This window comes from Cyprinodon tularosa, unplaced genomic scaffold, assembly GCF_016077235.1.
Source record: "Cyprinodon tularosa strain WSP-4 unplaced genomic scaffold, ASM1607723v1 ctg138, whole genome shotgun sequence".
In the NCBI taxonomy this organism is placed as follows: domain Eukaryota; kingdom Metazoa; phylum Chordata; class Actinopteri; order Cyprinodontiformes; family Cyprinodontidae; genus Cyprinodon; species Cyprinodon tularosa.
The window spans coordinates 1,101,766-1,119,688 of NW_024038200.1; the positions used below are offsets into that span (position 1 = coordinate 1,101,766).

A 17,923-nucleotide genomic window follows, 5' to 3' on the forward strand; every position below is an offset into this window, starting at 1 on the left:
ATAAATTATTTTAATGTAAGACTCATCCAAAGCAAAAAAAAGCATCCACTGACTAATAGGGTTTCCTCTGTTCAGCAAGCACACTTCCTTTCTAAGATAATTCCAGTTTTATTTCCAAGGTTCACAATACAAATAATATTTGAATCATTTTTCATAACAATAAAAGCACAAAATAACATTGCAGCCATTAAAAGTTAACAGTCGTCCAATATAGATCATCTTTGTCTTTAAAAACTTACATTTAATTAAAAGGCAAAAACAAAAAGTGTGAAAAGAAAACGGACGGATTTCAAGCATTTAACCCAGAGCCTAGTTCATTAGCAAGCTGGGGGGGGGGGGACCCACCATAGGGGAGTAGTCCTATGTGTGTGTATGGGGTGGGGGGGGGCAGGCAGGAGTCATTTGTTGCAGAGGTAATCATTGTAAAGTGCTAAAGAGCATCACACTAGCTAAGCCTGAGATCCATGTATACTGAACTGGGTCTTCCTGGGGGGGCGGGGTGGGGGGGGTCACAGTTTCATAAATGAGCCTCAGATTCAGGTTGTGTTAAGAAGCTCAGTTACAGACCGCTACAAGACCATCGGCGCTGAGGACTCCCCCCGCCTTCACAGAGAAAAGGAGAAAGAGGAGGTGCAGGTGTGAGATGGAGGGAGGCTTTAAGCCAGGCGGGGGGTGGGGGTGATCTGATTTTCAGCTTACAGGAAACTAATAAGGCTGAACAAATGAAGAGGGACATTATGTCAGCATGTCCCAGAGACAGCAGCAGCACAGTGCCGTCCAGCAGGCCGTCAGGCAGGTGTCTCCTGTGTCGTCCCGTCTCCTGTCCTCCACCACATACACTGAAAGAAAAAAACAAAACAAAATGAAACCAAAGGTTAGAGTAAATGAGATGGGGGGGGGGGGACGACTACAGAATGCAATTAGACATTTTTCTCCCCTCCCCGATGATTGCAGAGAAGCAGAGAAAGCTTTAACAGGACTCCAGCATGGAGTTCAAGGGTAACCACCATTTCCTCTAATTACATTCCTCTGAGGAGGCGCGTCTCCATGGCGATACCATAGCAGCAGAGATGCAGAGTTCAGCAGCGGCAGAGTCCCCGTGGTACGTCTGGCCCCGCAGAATGCAGAAAAACTTTCCTCTACTTCAGTTTTAATCCCAGAGCCGAGCAGAAGGCCTGGCTGATGAACGAGCCTTTTCTTGTTTGACTGATTAATTATTTATGAGGAGCCAAACCCTCCTCCAGCCTTTAACAGCCTGATCTCATCCGGGTCTGACCGTAAACTCAAGGTAGCTCTGATAATGATGCATAGACCCGGTCCGTGTTTGGCCAATAATTAACGACGCTCATCTGGATCTAAATGTTTCACAAAGAGACGCAATCAACCAGTGATGTTATCGGGACTTAATTACATACGCAGAAACCTCTTTTATGTTAACTACTCTCTGTTCTACTTGAACCTTCATTAAAGGCATTTTAGTTTCACACCTTATTCTAACACCTTTCTGCTCTGAACTCAAGCATGACTACAAACACAGGATCCGAAAATACCTGCAGCCTAGAATTAGTTTAAATGTTTTAGTGGAGCTGGAACGACTACTTAATGACACTACTTATTAAATACTTAACCAATTATTAACTATAATCGATCTTTGACTTCATTCAACCCTAATCCCAGTTAAATAAACCGAGATCGCTGGATTTCATTCAGTAGGAACTTTATTTTCTTATCTTTGCAAAGAGAGAACAGTTCATCATACGGTCCTTCCGGCACAGTAATCAGCCCCGTTCTGACTAGGCAGAGTTTGTCTTCCTTACTTATGTTGATGAAAAAACAGTGAATGTTGTGTAAGAGTTAAAACAAATTACACACACTTTAACAAACCTTGAGAAACTATTTAACTTGACGTGGGAATAAGTATGTTTTGTCTTAAACCACCCCTCACTCAGGCATTTTCTCAGCTTTGCAGATGAAACAAACTGAGTAAAAACATTTTTCACTGGATAAATAGCATACCTATATGAGACAAGAGAAATTTAAATTTTCCGACCACACTTTTTGTATATAGGCCCTATAAGCAGCCAGATTAAATTATTTGTTTTATCATTAAACAAACCGTTCCTCTAAATCGTGCAATAAAGCTCTAAGTAATAAAAACCGAGTGTATTTTGCAGCATGCTGGGCGCTATGCTAGCGATCCCCAGCTGTGATGTCGGCGTAGTCAATCGTCCTCAGGCGGGTGCATAGAAACACTCCTTCGCGCGTTGTTAAAGATCGTTAAAACATCATTACAATGGTCTGTCGTAGGAATGGCTTTGGATCTAGAAAAGGAATGTTTAATTATCCAAAGGACCTGGTTTTTGCGTCAAATTTCGATCTGGAAAGTAAATAGATTAGACAAAAATCAACCAGACAATCTGCAGCTTCCGAACACAGCAGACTATGATGGGATCACATCACCGCAGATTAATTTATCATCAATCCTGCGCTCACAGCATCAGTTGGATTCAATAAACTAAAGTATCAACGGCTTGTTTTCTCTCTAGTGTAGCTTTAATAAAGTGCCTGATGGCAATAAAGCTGATTCAAAGCATCATTTATCTTTTATGAAACATTTTATTTCATGAAACAATGAATCCTAGCTAGCTGCACAATTTAGCATAGCCACAGCTCCAGACGGATTTCCCTATCATTATGGTCCGAGCTCCAGAACCATAAGAACCTCGATGGAAAACAGTCAGTTACTGCAGGCGGGGGCCCCCAGCTGGAACCCCACCAGCCCTGGAGACATGAACCGAAACAAAGTTAAACGTTTCCCACCCGGATTGCTGCGATTGGATTACCGAGGAACCGGCTTCCCGACCCAGGCACAGCAGCGCCGCACAGCCTGCTGTCCAGAACGGCCAGCACCGTACCCAAGGCTCCAACACTGACCGCCAGCCTTCACGCCAGGTCGAACCCAGCCGCCACAGAACCAACCCGAATCCTGTCATCCCCTTATTAATTATCATTTAATGACATCCTGTCAATATTATCCACTTTTAAATGATTCATTTTTTGGAAATTTAACTTAAATTCAATTCAGTGTATTTCTATAGCTCCAATTCACATCATGTCATCTCAGGTCACTTTCCAGTTCACCAGATCATCCAGTCAGATTGATTCAAAGTTTTCTATCTAAGGAAAACCAGCTGATTGCATCGACTCATTGACTCTTCAGCAATCCCTCACACTAAGCATGCTTGTAGCGACAGTGGAGAGGAAAAAAACTCCCTTTGAACAGGAAGAAACAGAGGCTGACTGGGGTTCAAGGAGACAGAAGCAGAGATACAAAAAGCAACTGTAAAAGTTAAATGGAGCCTTTCTATTTAGGAGAGAAGACCACAGTAACAAACGTATTATTCCAAGTTGAACTTAAAGGCTTCATAGAGCCAATTTCCTTTTTTGTAACCTATTTTAATATGAAGGTGTCCAACATCCACTGTGCTTCATCTGGTAGTTAAAGCTCCATGTTTTCTGCCTCTGCCTGGATGGTAGCTGCCTGCAGCACCAAATGACTCTACAGACACGTCTGCGTTGCCCTAGCAGCAGCAGCACCTTCTATCCTCCTCATCATCATCAACACCACAGACACAGGCCGTTTCTCAATTCATAAGAACGTCAGTGTGGACCTGTGACCTCGCCAAGTACATACTTGACAAGAACCCGGGAAAGTCTGGACTCTGGGAGAACAGAGCATAAATCTGGGTCAATGGGAACAGCAGCGTGCTGATGACATCACCACATTCAATGCTAGTCTGGAGCTGCATTTCCCCCCCTGTTATTAATAGTGTCTAGATAATAACAAACTATTGAATTATTGCACGTTAGCAACGTAGCCATGGCCACCACAGACGGGCCGACGTCAGCCCTGGTAGAGACTGACACGGGAGTGGATTTTCATAAAAAATGGTGTCCCGTCCAGATCCCGGGCCAGAGTAGAAATCTAAATCCTGTCCCGTCCCACTCCTGGTGAAATTACTCCCACTCCCATCCCGCTCCCATTCAGAATGACTCCCGCTCCCGCACCACTCCCATTGTTGTTGTCTTCAATAAGATTTCTGCCAATTCATTGAATCTGAATTTCTATGAAGGGTCAGTTAAGTTCCTGTTTCTAACTGTTGGTCCCTCTATTGTTGTTTTTGAGCGCGGGTGAAAAACTCAGAGCGGAAGCACTGTTGGTTTTTGGGTCGTGTAGTTTTTTTGACTTGCATTATAGTCTAGGCTTCAAGGAAAAAAACTACAAAATGGCAGCGCCAGTACTGGATTTTTTTTTCCATTCTATTTTTTTTTTGGCATCAATCCTAGTTTTTTTTAGTTTCCCCGCTCCCGTCTGCTCCCGTTAATGTTTAATCCTGTACCGTCCCAATCACGTTACTCATACTGCCTCCCATTCCATGGGAATCCCACGGGAATCCTGTGACCCGTGGGATTCCCAAAAAAATGTCAGCCTCTAAGTCCTGGCTGCTGCAGTTAGCCTCAGAGCTCCGCTGGTTGCCACGGTTTTTAAATCATGAATGAAATCAGTAAATATGCCATATAGTGATGCTTAAAAGTATAATGTTCTCGCCTAAAATGATCTTATGTATGTACTTTTATAGAACAACTGCAACAGAAGAGTGAACTTTTAACTTCATACTCTGAGCTCTGTGAGCGCTAACCTTGAAGCTACCATAATAGTAGGCATCTTGGCCACATGTGGAACATCTGGGTGAACTACCAGGAGGAAGAAAAACAACCTCAAATGACCGTATTAACAAAAATCTTAATATTCAGGTTCCAGAACCATTTTAGAGCCTAAAGTTCTGGTATCAGAGGAATCCATATTTTAGTTTATTAATATTCTGAAATGAACTCCTTGAATACAGTTATCAGATACACTATATTAGGGCTAATATGGCCCTGCAAAGGAAACCCTTATTTTAATCCTTTATGTTTCGTTCACAAAAACAACATTTCCAACAACAGGTGTTTTCTTTGGTTATATTTTAGATACAAAGAACAGGTTTAGATAAATATTACCCAACAGAAAGATAAAGGAAGTCATATGTGTCACATCATCATCATCAGAACTGATGCTTCCTGATAAACAGATGCCAGGTCATCGGTTACTGGGAGTGAAGGCGTCGGCTCAGGCCTTCCACCCTCCGCTTCAAAGGTGAAGCTGAAGGTGGAGTTGATGACCTGCTCTGCTGGCAACAGGCGCGGTTACAGGGCCATATTGGTGAGCATATGTAAAGTAATACATGGCGGGTGCAAAACAGGCTGCTGACTGATAACACGTGCGTCACGGAGGACTCCACAGCTCCGCCGCTCATTAATGTGCCGCTGCGCAGCCTGTTCTGTGGATAACTGAAGGGAAACGACAGCAGCTTAATGAAAATGGTCTTTTTGCGCAAGAAGGTGCAATAAATGTGTAAAAGAGCCAAATATAACCTTTAGTCACAGTACAGACACAAGTCTGATGTGACCGGCTGCCTTTATCTTTATTAGTGTAATTTAAATTAAATTGCTCACACATAAAAAAAAACATGGTTATACTAGAAAGCCTCTATTATGATTACAATTATTATATATTTATTGTTTTTTTAAGAAGAAAATAATTAAAATTTTAATTAGCTTTTTTTTAGTACAGTTAAGTGCTAACTGGGCTTTTAGCATGCTAGCATGTGTCTAGCATGTGTTTTTCATGATGCATCAGACCTTTTGTTGACCTTTTGTTGATTATAGCCCCATTTCCTCAACCCTCTGAAAACCGATCCTTGCCGAGCTCAGTTCCTTAAGACCGTTTATAAGCCACGTTAGCACGGTTCCTCGCCTCCTTGTGGCGATCTACGGTACTACTGCTCTCTAGAGGTAAACAGGCAAACCAAAATGGCGGTGCCCGTAACATTCAGGAGGTTTGCAGAGAGTCAGGCGAAGAAGGCCGCCTTTGGTGAATTTCCTTGGCAGAGTCGTCTTTTGGGAAGTGGATACGACAAACGATCGTCTAATCAGGGTTTCCAGACACAGGAAACAACGACAGACGTCGAGGTTCATCACACTGAACAGAATCATCACTGGAAATCGTGCGGCACGGTAGGGAAGCTAGGATTTTTATGATTGTTTGAAATTTCCTGATTATGGAGGCTGACTGTAAGGAGATGATGCCGTCTCTTCATGCGCTCTTTGTTATCTAAGAACCGAGTCAGAACTGAACCGCGCCGAGCCCTACTGATGAACTAGTACCATGTTAGCGCGGTTCGGTTGTGTCTGGCACAGTCCAGTTCAGTTTGCGTGCCATTTACACAACAGTTATCACGGTTACCGCGCTCGGACCGATCTCGGCACAGTTTCAAAAGGGTGGTGGAGATGATAATAAATCCCATATTTACACCATAAGACGGTGAAAACACTCTCACCTGTGTTTTTTGGAGCCTCCCCGTACATGGGTTCAGGAGGGCCTCCCCCCTGCCAGGCATACTGTGGCTGTCCAGGATATCCCTGGAATGGGGGCTGTCCTGGGCCAGGGTAGGGGCCTCCAGGGCCCATTGGTCCAGCAGGGTAGTTGGGGTAAGCTGGGTTGGGCTGGTCTGTGTTAACTGGGAATCCTTGAGGGGGATAACCTTGGGGTGGGTAGCCTTGGGGTGGTCCTTGGCCTGGGTAGCCTGGGGCAGTTGGACCACCGCCTGGGTACGGAGGGGGCTGCTCAAAATTCATCTTCGATGTGGCGAGTCACTTTGGAATAAGAAACACAAAGGAGTGATAGTCAGACCAATGGGACTTTTTACCATGTAGGAAAACACAGAGTAAAGAGGAAAGAAACAGACAACATTCTTAACATGCTTGAAGGCCGAGATATAGTCGTTTACCAAAACAATGCCGTACTCTGTAATTTTCTCTGGTCCCCTCCCTGATCTGACCAGTGGTAACAAGTTTAGCCGTATGTCGTCATTCAACCGCTGGTTGCCTAGATGGTGTCGCTTGGGCTACATTATTAATTTGCAATCATTTTGGGGAAGCCTGGTCTGATTCGGAGAGACGCCATCCATCCCACTTTGGATGGTGCAGCTCTTCTTTCTAGGAATCTGGCCACATTTATTAGTCCTCCAAAACCCTGACCACCCAGGGTGCAGACCAGGAAGCAGAGTCGCAGTTTAACACACCTCTCTGCAGCTCCTCTACTGTTACTGTTAGAAAATGGCACTCTACGTCCTTACAGGCATCCTATCTAGTCTGGAGAAATAGTTTACTACTGTATAGATGACTCTTCTTAAAGCAAGAGCAGCATATTTCTCCACATTATTTGAGGTGAATGAGAATAATCCTAGACTTCTTTTTAATCCAGTTGCCAAACTCATCCAGGGCCATAGCTCCGTTTAACTGCTCTTAACAGTGATGATTTTATGGGAAAAAAAAAAAAAACAGGTAGAAACTTCCAGCAGAATCAGGCTCAGTGTGAGCGGCCATCTGCTGAGGCCGACTGGGGTTCAAGGAGACAGAAGCAGACATAGAAAAAGAAGCATAGATACAAAAGGCAACTGTCAACCAGCTCCGAGCCAGCTCCCATGTCAGAGGATGAAGAGAGCACATCCAGTTAGTCACAGTCAGAGAAACAGGACTACACTGGAAAAGAGGCCAAGATCCAACATCTAGAAACCTTTTTAGATAAAGCTTCTAGTTAGAGTGGCTCAGGTTATCCTGAGCTATCTCTATAGTTCTGCTGCTATAGGCTTAGACTGCTGGAGGACATAGGGACCCCTTTTTCATCATTCTATCTCTATTCTCCCACTCTGCAGAATCTGTTTGTTCAATCTCTCTGCTCTCTCTGCTTTTTTCTCATAGTAGCTTCATCTGGTCTGTTGCTGTTTGAAATATCAGCTGTACTAAATTAGTTAATGATTATACCATTAATCAAATAATAAAGATTAATCCAATTAACTGTGTCAGCCCTAGATACAACTTTATGCATTTATACATATGAATGTGAGAGTGGCTTTTGTTTACACATAAATTTAGAGCCAACTTTACAATAAACAATGAAACAAAAGCAAACAGAAGCATTAACTTCGTCTCTGCTGCCTTTATTCCTATCGGGTGGTTAGGTAACCCACCAGAGACACATTAGGTAATGAATTCTCCCGAGGCAAGATAAGATACATTTTTATAACCAACTAGCTTAACCCTACACCTCTCCCACCAGTTCATTCCTGCAGAGAAAGGGGAAAACCATACCATATAGCAAAGAACAATACCGCAGATTGTTTTTTTATGACTGCAGAAGGCATCTTACGTCTCAGTGGTCAATCACGAACCTACCAGAGATAAGTACCATTATCTTATGTTTCACAAAGACCTCAGTGTACAAAATGAGGCTGATGAAATGAACCAAGGGGAATAGAAATGACTGTTGTGACCATAGAGGCTTCCCATGGTTGTGTTTCACACCTCATTTTCCTCCTTTAAAGCACAGATATAAAAGATGAACTGATGTGTGAAACATTGTGTAAATCCGGAAGAAAACTCATGAACCAAAGTCGTTTTTAAAGTCTAGTCCACACTGAGTAAGGTAGGGCTGCCTATTCTATTTAAGATCTTACTGAAGGGAAGTGGATTTCGTAACTACCAGCCCCATCATAAGCCACCATGCCGTCTTCACCTCATTCATGTCCAACAACAACAATGGAAAATTCAGGCTAGACGGGGAACTGAATCTCCGCCAGTCCTCCTGGGGTTTATCCGTCCTGTTGTATGTACACCGTAAACGCGTCCTTTAGGTTATCCTATCCACCTTTTTTTTGTGTGTAAAAAGTTTCATGAATAAAGGACACAGAAAAAAATCAGTGATTCCTTTATCTGACAGCCGATTATTTGGTTCAAAGTACGTTTCTAGCTAATTTATAAGTGCTTTGTTACATGTTATCAGCATCAACTTTTATTGCAGCTGTTGGGAAAATGATCCACGTAAGGTGAAGATAGTTGGTAGATATTATACTTATCTATTGAGCACATTATAGTTTGGAAAAAATGGACTGATGTCATGGAAAACAGAGGTGGAGGTAGCACCAAGTTTCTTTAGATGCTGCCCTTTAAAATCTATAACAAGGTTTTGAGATTCTCAGTGCGAGGAAAGCTGATAAGGCTACAAGTTTATCTCAGTGTTTTTGTAGTTTATACAAAGATCTGAGACTAAAATCCTCAACGGGATTAGAAAAGCAGAATAGTTTACAAAACAGTGTAGTCTTTGATAACAGAGCTCTGATTTTATCCCACTTTAATTTGTTTTTTTCTTTTAAAATATGTTATGAAAATATCCAACAGTATTTTCTCAGTCCTTTTCTGACATCAACCTTTATTCATATATATTAGAAACAGAAGGGACCTCGACTATGAAATTGAAAAATAAAAAATACTATAATCAAGCAGTAAAGGAGATATTTTTAATTATAATCAGTTACTTTAAACAGAAATTAACACTGAAATAAAATGAAGTTTTAATGCATCCATGTAACATCTTGACTTTTAGAAAATATACTTTAAAAAGTGATACTAAAACAGTTAAAAGCCTCCAGAAACACCGACCACGGTAAAGTTATGCTATTAAGTCAAACCTGGAGGTGAGCATCAATTAAACCAGTCAGCAAATCTTTCCTGTCAACGGAAAATATCTCTACAAAAACAGCTAAATGCAACTTTATTTCTGTGCATTGTGAATAAAACTATTTCCAATGTTTTTATAGGTAAACAACAAAACAATCATATCAGTTTTTCAATGAGTTGGGCTACCTGTCTAGGAAGAGACATTCTTCTAAGAGCTTTCCAATTATTTCTAACACACACTTATCTTGAACAATAACGTTTGGCGGCACTCCTCTGCCTTCCAAACTGCGACTGTTACAACCACACAGCTATACTTGCTCATCTTCCAAGGGAAAGGCATAGAAGCCTTCTTTCAACCAGCTGGAAAGCAATGTGCAGCAAGAAGAACATGAAACGTGACGCTACCGTATTTTTTGGACTACAAGTCGCACAGTTACTCCGTGGGTAGGTTGGCCACGCGACTTATACTGTGGCGAGACATATATCCGTTTAATTTCACCACGAGAGGGCGCTATATAGCTTAGCACATAACAACATGTATTATATTAATACCACTGATAGAAAAAAACGTTACAACTTACCACAACAAAACAAATTAGCATTACAACAACGACGACTGAATAGAAATATGCCACCCAAAAGAAATTCATATGCTGCAGAATTAAAGCTAAATATGCAGTTGAAAATGGCAACATGGCAGCTGAACGACAGTTTGGATGCAGTGAAAAACTTGTTAGGGACGGGAGAAAAGCAGAGGAAAAGCTGAAGGTCTGAATGATTATCACTGCTTATCAGAGGCTCGTTCGTGAAATAAAACAATGCGGTCTTTGAGCAGTAGCTTACTTCGCGCCAGTTATCAGAAAATGGATTCCATGGATAGAATAACCTTTCAAAATGGTGCGACTTTTAGTCTGGTGTGACGTATATATATGGGGTTTTTTGTCTTCATAATGATTTTTTTGGCTGATGCAACTTTAACTCCGGATTGTTTTTGGCCCCGATACCCGGCTGTGCGGTATTGGCCGATACAATCTGTTTGAAATCGATGTGTGTGTTTATATGAAGAACTGCATACTACCTGGATGTAAAATAATCACCATCATGGCTTTGGCAAACTGCTGCCTACCTTTGGGAAGCAGGAAAAAGACTAATACAAATACTAATACCTACCTGGAAAGGTTGACAATAGCTGAATAAATTTTTGGCTCTCATAATGGTATCGGGGCCCTATTTGTTGGTACTCGCCGATACAGATACCACCATTTTAGTGCTGGATCGGGGTCCCGCCTGATACTGGTATTGGTGCAACATTAACCATTAACCAGAAAAGCTTCGTTTAGACATTTCAGTCACCGATAAGAATGATGACAAAACCTGATTGTTACCAAAGCAAGATCTAAGATAAGTTTTTTAAGAAAGACAGAATTACACAGGCCTGGGATCCAAGATCTAATTGCTCGACAGGCAAACGAGTCTACAATAGAAAACCAAACACAAAAACACAGATAGTCCTCTGATGTAAGGTGGTGTTGGGTTACAGCTAAACGCTGAGGCGGGGTCCTTAGCCCTCATACCTGACACCAATGAGGATCTATGTCAACAGAGTCACTCTTTTTCTTTCTATTGTTTCTCTTCGTTCTATTAAAACGCTTCAACCCAAGAATCTGGACAAATAAAGTTAACAGTCAAAACTTTTGACTAAAATAACGTATTACTGGTTTATAGTAGTATCTCAATGATTGATTAGTTCCTCATTAGTTGGATAGTTTGTGTTGTTTCCAGACTAAAGAGCAGATTTCAGTGGGTTAGTTTCCTCCATATTTCCACAACAGGATCATCATCATGATGATGTCACCAAGTCACAGGAGGAGGAAAGTTCATTTAGGGGTTTATTTAAGCTCCTCTTCAACATATCCAATAGATTTTACTGAAAGTGGTGTAAACAGGCCCATGCTGCTCATTAGAGAATAACCTTTAACATCGAAAGCAGACATTTCCACTCACGTGAGGAGCTTCTGTAACCTAGCAGGCCTTCTTTTATTTTTATATCAATTCTCCAGAGACATGAAAACAGCCCCATGGAGCTAATTAGGAGGAATCATCGCACATTTAATACACAAACACACTGAGAGAAAAACAAATTATACGAATAAACAACAAAAACAAAAATTATTTTTTTATTTTTTTGTCTCCCCTTAACATTAATTTGACTTAAAAATAAGTTTATTTAAGATGTCCATGTTGGCTTTAGTCGTATCTCATAGCTAATGACAGTTTTTAAACTGTTAATATAAAAAAATGTCGCATCTTAGGCCAGAACTCAGAACAACGGTTTGAAAAAAGGCTCATAAATAATAAAATAAACCGAACAAATATAACTTCTTACCTTCGAACAAAATGGCTCCAATATTTAGTGTAACCGCAGAGGTGTTAGCTTAGCCGCTGGCTCGCGCTCTCCGGTGTTTTTATCTTTACTATTTTTACCGCAATGGACGACCCCCGCCTCCTCAACCCCACTGCCTTCAGCCGGAGCTGGACGTGACGTCATTTAAAAGGGCGTTCCAGATGAGGAGGGGAAAAAGCAATACGGGGATCTGATTGGACGTTGGTACAGAGCTTGGTCACGGTGTCCAATCAGAAGCGAGAACGATGAAAGAAAGGAGGGGAGGAAGAAAGGCTGTGACTCCTGATCATTTGACTTGCTAAAATATTAAACAGGCCGACATCATCCTGTGGATGACGAAGCAAAGTGACTTATTTATGTTAATCATTAGGAGCTGACCTTGTTGATTTAACCTGTTGGTTAAAATATGAGAGTAATGGAAATTTGCCTTAAATCTCCCTCAGTGCCACCTGTTCAATATTAACTCTATTAACTTCACGCCAGGGGCGGATTTAGGAAATTTGGGGCCCTAGGCAAAGACATGAAGGGAGCCCTCTGAATGGAGAAGACAACACATAAAACAGACCCATTCTACAGAAAAAATGTTCATAGAATAGACTAATGGTAAATCCCCCTTGCTTTACACTTACGTGTGGGAAAGTGTATTTTAACATTTTATTTGACAAACACTAGTGAAATAAAATCGCTGTGGGGGGGCAGCGTGTTTTCATTGGGGAACAGAAAAGCATGAAATAAAAAAAGGGCAAGGGATTCAAATATATTAATATAGCTGCATGAAGTGAATTTTCTATTCAATTAGGTATAATTGATATTCTATGTCCTATTAGAGCAATATATACTTCATAATTTGGGAATTTGACATATTTTTGACTTAAGTTAAATTTACTTTATAATAATAATAATTAATATATATTGTGTATATATCTATAAAATTTGAATTAGAACTCAAGAAAAACTCATAAATTCAGCTTTAAAAAGTTAGCCTAGTAAACTAGCCCCACCCGCCAGCAGTCTGTGAGTGGTCTAGCCTCGATCAATGCCCCAGGCCCTAGAACTGGCGGGCAAATCAGAACGCAGAGATGTGTTTTGAATTTGTGGATGCAAAGCAGGTAAGATTTTTTAGGGTGTGACGACAAAGCTGCGCGATGCTGGAGAAAGCACAACAAGGAAGATGGTAACGAACAGCTCTGGTTTGACTCAGCATGGAATCGGTTTTAGAAGGATTAAACTTGGAGTTTTCATTGAAACGTGAACAAGAAGAGGCTCTACGCTCATTCATTTTTAAGAAGGTCATATTCTCCGTTTTACCAACAGGCTGTCTCACTTACTACGTCACAGTCAGTTGCACTCATTGGTCAGAGCGTTGGCCAATAGGCACAGACATGGTTTGAAAAACAACTGGTTGTTCTCATCAACAATCTTCCGATGTCTCATTCATCGGAGCCAGACTAAATTACAAATTTAATCTCACACTTAGTCTGATTTATCAGGCTAGTAAAAAGTAGTATTTTTTTATTTGTTTTGGAAAAAAAACATTTAGCAAATGGAAACTGGGATCCTATCTCAACCTTATTGTTTTTAAATAATTAGTAAAACAGAAAAAAAAAGAAATAGATCCAAAGGACCTATCAGTAACCACGTCTGTTCCAGCGCAGACCATCATTAGAATTCCTTTGAGCATTATGACTTCAACACAAGCACCATAACAGGGGCCAGGACATGATCTACAGGAGCTAATGTGGAGCTGCCTGCCGCTGCTATATATATATATATATATATATATATATATATATACGTCCAATATTTTCATATTAGCTGTCTTATCCAAGCCATGGATACGCGGAAAAAACTATTACAAAAAAAAAAAAAGAGTAACATCTGGCATTTTACCTCTCCACACGTGAAACATCACAACCCTCCAGTGTCACCTTTACGATTACAACTGATTGCGTCCTTTGTCAAAATTATGTTCACTACAGAGGACATAAACAAACAAACATCTCAGGTTTGCTTTGGTTAATTGCAGTACTAGTTCTTCGCCAGCAGATGTCAGCATTGTCCAGGTAAACTTTACACTGAATCACAAACAACAGAAAAAGTTTTATAAGAGTGGTTTATTTCATACCAAGAAAACCATAATTGTCTGAACTTCTACTGAGCATATCTAATGAACCAAGGACATTTCTTAAATTCCCCAAAACCAAATATATATATATTTTAACATGGGGAAAAAAATAGACATCAAGTAAGCTGTATTGATCTTTGTAGATTATTCTAATAGTGTTGATACAATGATTAGTTGATAGTGATTATGTTCTGCTGATGAAGAAACATGCCAATTCTGTTATTATTTATTATGACAGCAATAGACAGCTGTCCATGAGCTTCTACTGTATGCTAAGCAGGGATATACTGTCAACAGATGAATTTTATTCTGATTGGTAGCTGAATGCCGATGTGCATATTTGCACAGAGTCTTCTAAACTAAACATTGATGATTTGACAGGATGTTAGTAAGAGTTGGAAGAAGTATTATTGGACTGTTGATGCCTTGTACCCTGCTGAAAAATAAATGTGCTAAGTGTACTAAAATTTAGCATACTTTTGTGTACTTGAAGGCACACTAATCATTACTATACTTTAAGTGTGTTTATGATTAGTTAACTTGAAGGATGCTATTTTGGAACAACTAATTTTGTACTAAATATATTTTAATTGTAATTAAATTGTGGGCAAGCTCAACTTGAAGTGTATTTAGTGTACTTTGATGTGCTAAAGTGGAACAACTTAAAGTATATTTTGTATACTTTAAGTATATGAGTTTATATGTACTAATATATGCTTAATTAGTCAAATTAAAGTGCACTATGGTTGTATTATAACTACATTAAAAATGATTTGTTAGTGTCTTAAAAATATATAAGCTTTAAACTTTTAATATACTCTTACTGTGGTAATAATATGCTTAATTATACTGTTGGCTTATTCCATTTACTAAAAAAGCATACTTTGCAGTTAATAGTAAATATACTTTATCATTACATTGCTATACTACTTTCTACCTTGCACATTCTTGCAAATGTATTAACAGTATACTAAATGCTGAAAGACTTGTGGATATACTTCCGTGCAGATAAAAAATATACTTTAATGTATTTGAAACATGTCCAAATTATAGTACATTACAAATAATATAACAACTTGTACTATCTCAGAATGTATAAACATTTACATATCGACTTTAACCATTTTCATTATAAAACTTACAACACATTTTCAAATATTGGTACTTTAGTACACTTTGTAGAAATATGTCAATGTCAGGCAGCAGACCTAAACATTACAAATAAACTTTAAACACAGAGGAATAGGGATGGGAATCGAAAACCGGTTCCTGTTAAGAACCGGTTCCGTATTTTCCGATTCCATGGCATCGTTTGGCAGCTCGCTGAATGATTCTTTTTTCGATTCCCGCAGCACCAGAGCCTAGAGCGCCAGCTCTGGGGAGCACGACTTACGTCACGTTTTTTACGTAAGTTACGCAACTTACGCAAGTTGGAAGAACTATTCGAGGAGGAAGACAACGAGCTGCGGTCACTTTGTGAATAAAAGCCCCGTCTTTCCTTAGCCCAGAGAGTAGATCAGGAAATCCAGCTCTATAAAAGCTTGCCCTCCATCCCCTGCAGGGATAGCGCCACACTGTGGTGGTGGAACAAGCAAGATACGCTGCCCTTGCTATCTGGACTGGCTGAAAACTACCTCTGTGTGCAGGCTTCCTCCACCCCATCTGAGAGGGTGTTCTCCACGGCTGGAGACACCATTAGCCCTGAAAGATCCCGTATCCTTCCAGAAAAAGCAGATATGCTCATCTTTCTGCAAAGAACTGTTAATTTTCCCTACTACTGTTTTATAATTAGTATTTTTTGTTATTTAAAATAGGTTATTATCCCATCATTTGTTATTAGACATTGTTGGTTATTAAGTTTGTTCTTGTATTCATTTTTAATTTAAACACAGATGTTACTCCAGTTTCACATTTCCTGTGGACATCTTGATCTTGTTGAGTTTGTAAGATTGTGCAATAGTTAAGTAAACAAAGTTGATTCTGATAATCAAACTGTTTGTTCTCCTTTTCCCCCCAAATTGGAATCGAAAAAAGAATCGATAAAGAATCAAATCGTTTCATAGAATCGAAAAGGGAATCGGAATCGTGAAAATCTTTTCAATTCCCAACCCTACAGAGGAATACTGAACAATGAAAAACAACATTCCTTATTATTGCACCCCTAAACCCTCGCACCATACAAAAACACGCCCACCACACATTATTTTCCTTTTTTTGGCTGAACTGCTCATTGTTACATTTTCGTCTGATGGCCGTGCGCACATCAGAGACACTTGTCTACGGAAACTCCAGAAGAACAGCGTCTGTTAACCAAACAGAGAGATACTGTAAGTCACGCAGCATATTCATAGTATTTTTGAACAGTACATCAGAAAAGTCTGACAAATTGTATCAGTATGATATACCAGGGTCCATAAGTGCACCAGAAAAAGAAATTGTCCATTTCAGTTGAATTTAAATAAATCTGATGCATCAAGTGGTTTTATCAGATCTGATCAAAAAAATTAAACAAAGTAACAACAAAAATTGTCCGAGATCTCAGAAAAGAAAAAAATTATGAATCCGCAGAAAGAAAGGGAAGAAAAATCCTTAAGTTTCCTTGTTTTTCCTACCACCCTCCAGGGAACCGGATGGCATTCACATTGGGAACATTCTGCATCAACATCTCTGGTGGAGTCTAGTCCAGTCCATACAATGAACCGCTCAGCTGTAACAGCAGGTTCTGCAACTATGTAAAAAAAAAAAAAAAACAGACTGCACGCAAATGTGCAGAGCAATTACTTCAATTGGAAAATAAATCATGTAATCACCATAATATAAATTGGTTTTACCACATTTATACAGACAAAAATATATAAATAAAGTAAAATTATCAATTTACATGTGGTTCACGGTCTAAGAAATCATTATGGTCAGTAGTCAATACTTGTATCTGGAAAAAACAATCCAGGACACTTATGAAGGGTTAATTTTACGTTAACCCCTTGTGGGGGTTTTACAGCAACATCACACACGATGTAGCTAGCTTGCAAGTGCATTTATTTTTTAGAAGAGCACATGGGGGCGTGTTAGCCTCCTTCTCACTGTGCTAATGCATTCAATAAATCAAAACTAGCTAGTAAAATTACATATCTTACAAAACATTATATCCTGACTGGTTTTACATCTCAATAAATATATATATTTCATTCACAGGTTCATGTGAACTCACCAGGATATTCTTCACAGCAAATCTTCCTGCTCAACCGATTACATCTCCTGTTTCTACAATACAAATATAATCATCAAAATCGCGTTTTATACAGATATCTTAAGATTTCAAAACCAAATGGGAATGTTTTGAAAGTTACCTCTCTCCATGCAGACCGAGGCCTTAAAAGAAAAGCATGCTGGCTCTGAGCAGGGAGGAGCCGTGACTAACTGCTGTGCAGGTGTGGTGCATTCAAAGTCTATGGGAATTCTGATATCAGTACTGAACCAAAAACTCCCAAGACTAAAATTCTTGGGGAGCTACTACTTTACAGACATCAAGGCCAAACAACCTCCACATATCACTCCTATACGCATGAAGTGCTGTCAGCGACTTTTAAATATGTGCACTCACCAATTGGTCTTGTTTGCAGTAGCCCTGCTTTGATCCATTAAACAATACTAATGAAATGTTCTTTTTTGAACACTTGAGACAATTGTAATGTGTTAAGTTTATTTCTTTTGCATTTGGCCAGTATTAACTTTTCTGTTGCAATGTGGGTTATGCTATTTGTTAGATCATAATG

General features: G+C 39.9%; 1 protein-coding gene and 1 long non-coding RNA gene across 2 annotated transcripts; both read right to left on the minus strand.

Moving 5' to 3' along the window:
• Positions 1-700: 700 nt before the first annotated feature.
• On the minus strand, positions 701-12,161 carry zgc:165573 (cysteine-rich and transmembrane domain-containing protein 1). Its single transcript, XM_038278110.1, has 3 exons — positions 12,005-12,161; positions 6,441-6,756; positions 701-839 (listed from the first exon to the last, which is right to left on the minus strand). The coding sequence occupies exons 2-3, from the start codon at positions 6,736-6,738 to the stop codon at positions 736-738; spliced, it is 402 nt and encodes a 133-aa protein (XP_038134038.1). The 5' UTR covers positions 6,739-6,756; positions 12,005-12,161; the 3' UTR covers positions 701-735.
• A 4,195-nt stretch (positions 12,162-16,356) lies between these two features.
• Positions 16,357-16,919, minus strand: LOC119778749. The gene is made up of 2 exons (XR_005280121.1): positions 16,760-16,919; positions 16,357-16,450 (listed from the first exon to the last, which is right to left on the minus strand). It is a non-coding gene; the product is annotated as an uncharacterized LOC119778749 (long non-coding RNA).
• Positions 16,920-17,923: the final 1,004 nt, after the last annotated feature.